The sequence below is a fragment of the Dipteris shenzhenensis genome, chromosome 8 (assembly GCF_047967505.1).
Source record: "Dipteris shenzhenensis isolate YYH24624 ecotype China chromosome 8, Dip_SZ_1.0, whole genome shotgun sequence".
NCBI classification, from domain to species: Eukaryota; Viridiplantae; Streptophyta; class Polypodiopsida; order Gleicheniales; family Dipteridaceae; genus Dipteris; species Dipteris shenzhenensis.
In genome coordinates this window covers 41453178-41460798 of record NC_141603.1, presented here as the reverse complement: position 1 = coordinate 41460798, position 7621 = coordinate 41453178, and the positions used below count along the sequence as shown (strand labels likewise).

Sequence of the window (7621 nt, the reverse complement as noted above, 5' to 3'; positions counted from 1 at the left end):
GCAAATCTCTGGCAAAAAATCCATTTTTGGCTCAAGTGATGCTAGTCATAAATTCCATTATTACGCTTACAGTGTGCATCTGTCTTTTGGAGGCTAATTTGGAGCCCTTAAATCCGCCGTCTCAGTAGATAGGGATTAGTGACCCCTCGATGGTTCAATTTGGGGGGGCGTCTCCAATTATCCAATATATTGTGTCAATGTCTTAGGCCTCTAACTTCCTCACGAAATTCAATTTATTTTTTTCTAGTAATCCTAGCGTGATCAACCATATCTATTCGATTAGTAGGACCTATTTATATTGGGGTACAACATGGTTGAGTCATAGCCTTAAAAAATTACTGCATATCCCCTTAAGGAAAATCCTCTTAATTTTCCAAATGTAGGGCGTGCTAATAGAGATACATTTTCATATGTCTTAGCATAGTGGTAAATATAAATGTATACCCATCCTTTAAAAAATGAATGTACCATTCTGCATTCACACCCCCTTTCTTTAAAAATATTAATTCAATCCATGGATTGGTAGACATCTAAAATTCATACATTAAACCCCTCTACATGTTGGGTTTTCATATTGTTCATCATATCCGGAATTTAGAGAAATGAATGATCTATTTCACAATAGTTTCTATGGGAAAACCTCATATCCAATAGGTATTCCCTTACACCTCCCCCTAATGGGATGGGATGTGTGTGTGCGTGTGTAATATGTCTTCAACTATGGAATAAGTACAGTAATAAGTAGAATCTAAAATCAATTAATAGTCTCCTCTCAAACCCCACGAACTAAAAATTTACATAAGTTAAATGTCAACCCCCTCGATGTTATATTAAGGTATATATGCGGATTAATCATTGCCTCAAATAATTATCCCTGCCCCTCACTATGTGGAGCAGAGTAGAACCCTCGCTTCCCCTCTACGTCTCATTAGCCCTCAACCTTTCTAGTCTCACCTTGCCCTTCCTCTCTCTAGGCCCTCTCCACCTTGCATGCCATCTCTCAACATCTCTCCTTACCTCACAGCCATGACCATGGACACCACTTTGCAAACTATTCATTGCAAACTGTTTCATTGCTACACCAAGCAGGCACATGCTGCATTGTGGACCTCCCAAGCTTTGGTTCACTTTCCATAGTCCTAGTGAGTACTCCCCAGCTTGTTGTCCACATGCACTCAAATTGCACTGATCATCTTTCCTTTGGGTGGGGAGAAGTAAGGCAAGAGAATGGAATTGTGGAGATATTCACATATATTTGTGTGACAGGATCTTGGTTTCGATGTTGCTTGATTGTCAGAATTCTGTCCATGGTGAGTTGAATCCTTGGACAGGCATTTCTTTTCCAAGCTTCTGATGATGGTGTTCCTTGTTGCATGGCTTTCCTTATTGCGTGGCTATCCAGTTACGACTACCAGGGATTGTGTAAGCATTTAATTGAACTTCAAAGATGGATGCGGCATAGTGTGCTGGCTTCAAGCTAGCAATGGCACGATGGAAGGGGTAGCTAGAGAGGCAGTGGTTATGGCCAAAGGTTTAACGGGAGACTGACGTTAGGCTATGGATTGGGTTAGGACTGAGCTAGGTTTAGGTCATGGGTTAAGTTAAGGGCTATGTTAGATTGGGTTAGGTCAAGTTAGGGGTTAATTTAAGCATAGCTTTAGGAAGGTATGTAGCAACGTGATTAATGTAAAGTAAAGTAGATTTTTGAAGTTGTAGATTATATTGGTTTGTAGCATGTGATTTTTGTTAACATTTTTAAAAAAATATTGGCATTGGAATCATATTGATCAGGCATTAGAATTGGAAGTTACAAATTTTTATGCAAAGTATAGCCATTATGTGCCAAAATTGGAAAGCTCTGCTGACCTATCAATAATTGTCCTATTTAATAGTGATATTTGTTTTTGTTTAAAGATAAGTTCTCACATGAAATCGTTTGGAGACATCCTATATGCCCACATTTCAAGAGGCGAGATAGGACATGAGCATTGGTAGGTGTGTTCATAAATATGAGTGGGGGTTTGACTCCAAGATACTAGGAGTAAATCCACTAGACGATGAAGATAGGACCATATCTAAATGACTCCCAATGACCTACTTGCATTGTCCATGTGGTTTTTATATGGAAGGAATGAGAGTATATATATATATATATATATAGATATATATATTAGCAAAGGTGGTACTCCAACTTGCACCTTGAAGTTTGAAGTGGCCCTATAGAGTGGTTTGTGGAAGAGCCATATGGATTAAGTACTCCAACAATTTAGAAAGCTCCTCCAACCAATTAGAAAGTTGTAGACACTACAAAAATGCAAATGTTGAATAAGGTTTGTATTGGACTAGAAGTTAGCAAGTAGCAAGAAGTTGCCTTGAGGAAAACTTGATGTAGTCTAGTCTAAATAGATTGCATGAAACAACTGAATGTGATCATTATGTGAGTTTGGACCAGAGTTTGAGAAAAGAGAGCCTCATCTTATCATTCGATTGGTTAAAATTTCAAATTGGTTGGTTGGAATGCTAGTCAATAGGAAACTAGTGGGTTAGAACTTTAGACTTTTTAGTTGTAGCATTGGATGATTTCTAGTTAGAAGTTCAAATTGCCATTCAAATAGGAAAAGAGCTAGTTGAGCTTCTTCTTTTTTTCTCCTAAGCATTGGTTAGGACTCGTGGAGCAAGTGAGTGTACACTTAGAGTGTTTTTCCACGAATGTTAGGGCTTGCGAAAATGGTAGGACTCCTGGTAGTCAATCGTGTAGCTCAACAATCATCCCCACGAACTCGCTTTTGCATAGGTGCTACTTTTCTGGCTCCTTGCTTTTGAATCCACGTTGGTGGCCCAATCGACTCTTGGCAATTTCCTGGGTTGCATTGTCTTCTTATTTATTCTTAGACTTAGCCTCGCAATGCTCGGGTAGAGAGGGGTTTTTCCCGTCTAGACTGGGGCATTGCAGGTGCTTCCTTTTGGCATCAAAATTCTAGGCGCTATGGGTGGGAATAGGTCAATTCACTAGCATTTCGTGGCATTTTCACTCGTCCGGAGTATCCTGGGAACACGCTCTTAGTTGCTTCTTTTTGGCCCTGCAAGGGGCCTATGGAACAGGTGTGGTTTTGTGTAGATGATGGTATTCCTTTGAGAAAAGTCATGTTGACTTGTTTAGGCTGCTATTAAGTGTAATGATAGTGGTAATTGTAGTTAGTTGGATCTTTACGGTTAGATCGAGGCATCCCAAGCCTAACTTCTCTTTCCTTTTGCAAGGAGTGAGTGGCATTGCCACCTTGTTTTCTAATGCACGGGGGAGTGGTTTGGATTGGTAGAGCAAGTGAGTGAACACTTGCTTCGAGGGGGTGAGCTGTAGCAAGAAGAAGGAGCGTTTTGGAATGGTGATGGATTCGTTTGAAATTTGAAAGTGACAAGAAAGAGAGAGAGAGAGAGAGAGAGAGGGAGAGAGGGAGAGAGGGACTTGGGACTTGCGAGGGAGGGTGGCCATGCACGTATCCCAAAGCCATGCACGTAAACCCATAAAACAAATTTCAAATTCTCAATGCCCAAAATCCAACGACGAAAACAAAACAAAACAAAACAAACAACAAATTAGCAAAGTTCTTCCTCGTCTACTGCAACAAATCACAGTCCACAGTCCACCCGCCATAGCCACCGTCCCTCCAAAACAACTTCTGCTCCTCCTCTGCTCCTCCCTTACACCTTCCCGTATACCTCCATCCTCCATACTACATAGCCTCCAACACAACTGATCTCGATCACCGCCCGTCTGATCCCCCCTCCTCCTTCCGGCCCTTGGCATTTACTCCCTCCTCTCCCCATCTTTTCTCTCCTCCCCTTGCTCGCCTTCATATCTCCTAGGTACGCCTCCCTGCACATTCTTCTCGTCTCCTCCTTCGCTTTTACTTTCGCCCACGCTGGTGTCTGGGGACCGGATGCTCACCACATTGCACAACAACCTCCTCTCAAAGTCCACTCGCTTTCTTGCTCCTTATCATCTAGAAACTGCCAACTCGGCGTCCCGAGACTATTCCTTGACAGGCATTAGCTGCGGCATGGATCCTGTATGCACCTTCAGGACCTCAAACTGTCAAAGATCTGCGAACTTTCTTTAGATGCTAGATTCGAGACACTTCACCATACCAGCGCTGCAGCGCACTACAGTCTCCTTGCTCTCTTTTAGATGCTGCAGCAAAATAGAGATATATAATATTGCCTGCCACCTCTAGCCTCCAGGCAGCCGATAGACCATAGGAATGCGTTACGAGCTCTGAGGACCATTAGCAGATCCATAGGTTCCACACTATTAAGAATTCGAGTCGTCACTGCTGCTCTACTCGATTTCCTGTCATAACTCCACTCTCGAGTCTTCGTCTGCTCGACGTCTGCTCACCTGCAAGTAAACCGGCGCATTGCAAAGATGCTCTCTTTAATGGAGAATCCAGTCCCGTCTCCCTCGTTGACTACACAGCTTCTCGACTAGTTTCGCTGAGGAGGAGCGAGTAGCTTAATCACAGCTGCAATGGGAAGAACTCGTTATGCCCCTCCCACAGCACTGCCTTCTCTTCCATCCGTCCCACTACCCTCCCTTCCATCCAATTCCTCCGTCACTCTGCCGGCCCTTCCACCCAATCCACTTTTGCCTCCCTCTTCCCAACACAACTTCACAGCTGTGGAACGTCCCTCAGGGCCGGCGTCCCACTTGACTCTTATTGCAGTGCTGGGTGTTCTCGTCACGGTGACTGCCTTGATGCTGCTTTGGTTACTCGTTTTTCTAATCCAAAAACAGAAGAAGCAATTGGACATGCCAGCAAATGAAGCATCTGGATTGCCAGTATGGAGCAAAGATCTACTTCAGAGCCCCAAAAATCCTTTGACGAAATGGTTGAGAGGTAAAGGCCTGCGGCCTATACGGCGTCAAAGCCCTTGTTTTTCATTTGCTTCCTTCGGTTGACTGCCATGCGCATGTAATCTGCTACCTCACTGGGATCACTATCTTTTGAACGGATTTCTTGTTAGCAACAAAGCAGCTTAAGACAAGATGCAGCATAATCCACATTGCTCCTTTCTACGTGCAGATTCGACTACATTTAGGCGTTTCAAGTATTCAGAAATTCACAAAGCGACAGACGATTTCAGTACGATAATTGGAAAGGGCGGCTTTGGAACTGTATACAAGGCGCGATTTGACGATGGACTTGTAGCTGCCGTGAAAAGGATGTGCCGAGTATCCCGCCAGCGGGAACGAGAGTTTTGCAAAGAAATGGAGTTCCTGGGACGCCTACATCACCGTAATCTTGTTACACTCAGGGGCTTCTGCATCACTAAAACTGAAAGGTACACGCAGATTCCCCTTGAATGCCTTGAAAGACTGTCGTCGCCCTCGTCCAAGAAAATTCACTGTATAGTTGGGCTCAGGGATGCTGTGAATTTGGGAACCGGAGTGATTTCTTTTGCATGATTACCGGAGTGATTTCTTTTGCATGATTCAGGTTTTTGATTTATGAATTTATGGAGAACGGTAGTCTCAAAGAACACTTACAAGGTACAGCCATATCCAGCACCCCTTTGTACACTTTCGAGTCTCTGGATAAGGCTTCTGTTGTGTGGAATATAGACAATTTTCGTCCTGTTCTGCTATTACGATGTTATGCAAATGAGCTCTGTTGGCATGGACAGGTGTAGCGGGACACAATAAAGCTCCGTTGCATTGGCAAACTAGGATACAGATAGCTATTGACGTAGCTGCTGCCCTGGTTAGTATTTGGCATTATTTTAAATGTGTTCTTTCTTAGCTAATTTCTTGCCTTACAACGAGATGACATTTTGCATTTGCGACCCTTACTTTGTCGAATCTCTCTCGTTGGTTCTTGAAGGAATATCTTCACTTCTTCTGTGACCCAGCCCTGTGCCACCGGGACATTAAGTCGAGCAACATCCTACTTGATCAACACTTTGGGGCCAAGGTTCGCTATAATGCCCACTTGAATTCGAATAGACTCCCGTGGAACATTTTTAAGATGGGATGCCCACTGCTTTAACCGTGCTAACTATCTTGAAGTTCTCCAATTCTGCTCTTTGAGTAATGTCATCAAGCTTGATTCTTGGGGGCTATTCGTGCACTAGGTAGCCGACTTCGGTCTCGCCCATGCCACACCAACTGTAGCATCAAACTATGAGCAAGTCAGCACAGATGTGCGTGGGACTCCAGGTGATAACTTGGTTGACAACGGGACTCGTAGTACTTCCCGTTTTTTTCATCAGGATTCAGTTCTCTTCTCTCTTTTCTCATTACCACAGCGACGAATTCTTGGCAGGGTACTTGGATCCGGAATACGTCACAACACGACAGTTGACTGTCAAGAGTGACATTTACAGCTATGGTGTGCTGCTTTTGGAGCTTATAACTGCTCGAGGTGCTGTCCAAGACAACAGGAACCTCGTCTTATGGGCTCAGCCATACTTGGCAGCGGATTCTAAGATTCCTCTGATGGTAGATCCAGAGCTGGAAGAAGATTACGACCTAGAGGAGTTGCGGAGTCTTGCTAGTCTCGTGAAGATGTGCACACAAAAAGAGGGAAAGCTGAGGCCGACTATCCGGCAAGTTCTGAGCTTCCTATATGAGAGGCTTGATAAAGGAAGCACAAGTGCATTGCAAAGAGGGACATCAGGCAACGCCAGAGATAGCGATGGAAAAGAAGCGGCATCGAATGCAAGCATCCCGAATGCAACGGGCAAGTCGGGACTATCAAGCTTCACATCCTCGTTCAACAAAGCGTATCGGTTCGACACCACGTCTGTAACTTCCGTTTCAGATCGACAGTGAACGCATGAAGCTGTTTCGCAATGCGTCTGAATCCCGATTTCCCACACATCGAATGTGGATTCGTCACTGCTCAGGTTTGTGGCCGACCGACAAGTGTGCTGAGAATTGCCAGCTGAGCAGCGTCCTGCTGAATCCTGATCTTCCTGATCTGTGCAAGATACTTGAGTGTCTGAAAAGCAGCGTACTACTCCACTATTTTGAAATAAAGTATTGCACAGGAATTGGATATGAAAATAGGAATCGTGACAACAAGATGGATGAGGCATGCGCTCAATACATCCTATCGATGCTGCTAGGGTATAGTCCTCTTGTACACAACCTCATCTCTCGCGCAAGTTCTGTAGTTTGCTTCTGAGCAGCAAGACTTGGAGTGTACAATAGTGGATGATTGTAAGGGGCTGCGTGGGGTGTGCTGCAATGTTCACAGAAAACATTTTTCTTACCACATACAGAAACCTTAAGGTTTGTTATTTCAAGAGAATTAGATGCTTTTTGTGAATTTCCCATTGTCATTTTTAGAAAAGTTAATTGAGTTGGATGCTTTTTCTTGGAATCATTCTACAATGCGTTTATCCTCAACCTACTAAACAAGGTGGGGATCCCACTAAGGCCCTGCCTTTGGAATGTCATTATAAGTGTAAAGTCGCTTTGGGGTGTTGAGAAATGTGGTGCCATAGAATACTATGAGAAATTATGTGATTGGTAGAGTAGATTGTGTCAATGGATCGATGACATGTGTATTGGAAAAATATGATGTTGATCTTGTACTCTAAGTAGATGAGTGAAAGAGAC

General features: G+C 43.7%; 1 protein-coding gene across 1 annotated transcript; it reads left to right on the top strand.

Annotated features, from left to right (window-relative positions):
* Positions 1-3753: 3753 nt before the first annotated feature.
* On the top strand, positions 3754-7300 carry LOC147899514 (putative receptor-like protein kinase At1g49730). Its single transcript, XM_087378298.1, has 7 exons — positions 3754-4895; positions 5082-5340; positions 5496-5548; positions 5683-5759; positions 5880-5969; positions 6130-6214; positions 6321-7300. Exons 1-7 carry the CDS (start codon positions 4526-4528, stop codon positions 6827-6829), a joined length of 1443 nt encoding a protein of 480 aa, XP_087234424.1. The 5' UTR covers positions 3754-4525; the 3' UTR covers positions 6830-7300.
* The last annotated feature ends 321 nt before the right edge of the window (positions 7301-7621 follow it).

Bases quoted from the DNA above. Each gene is read 5' to 3' on its own strand.
- LOC147899514 (XM_087378298.1), top strand. From the start codon at position 4,526: ATGGGAAGAACTCGTTATGCCCCTCCCACAGCACTGCCTTCTCTTCCA. The intron at 5,549-5,682 runs GTACAGCCATAT...TGGCATGGACAG, and splicing joins TCTCAAAGAACACTTACAAG to GTGTAGCGGGACACAATAAA. The intron at 6,215-6,320 runs GTGATAACTTGG...AATTCTTGGCAG, and splicing joins AGATGTGCGTGGGACTCCAG to GGTACTTGGATCCGGAATAC.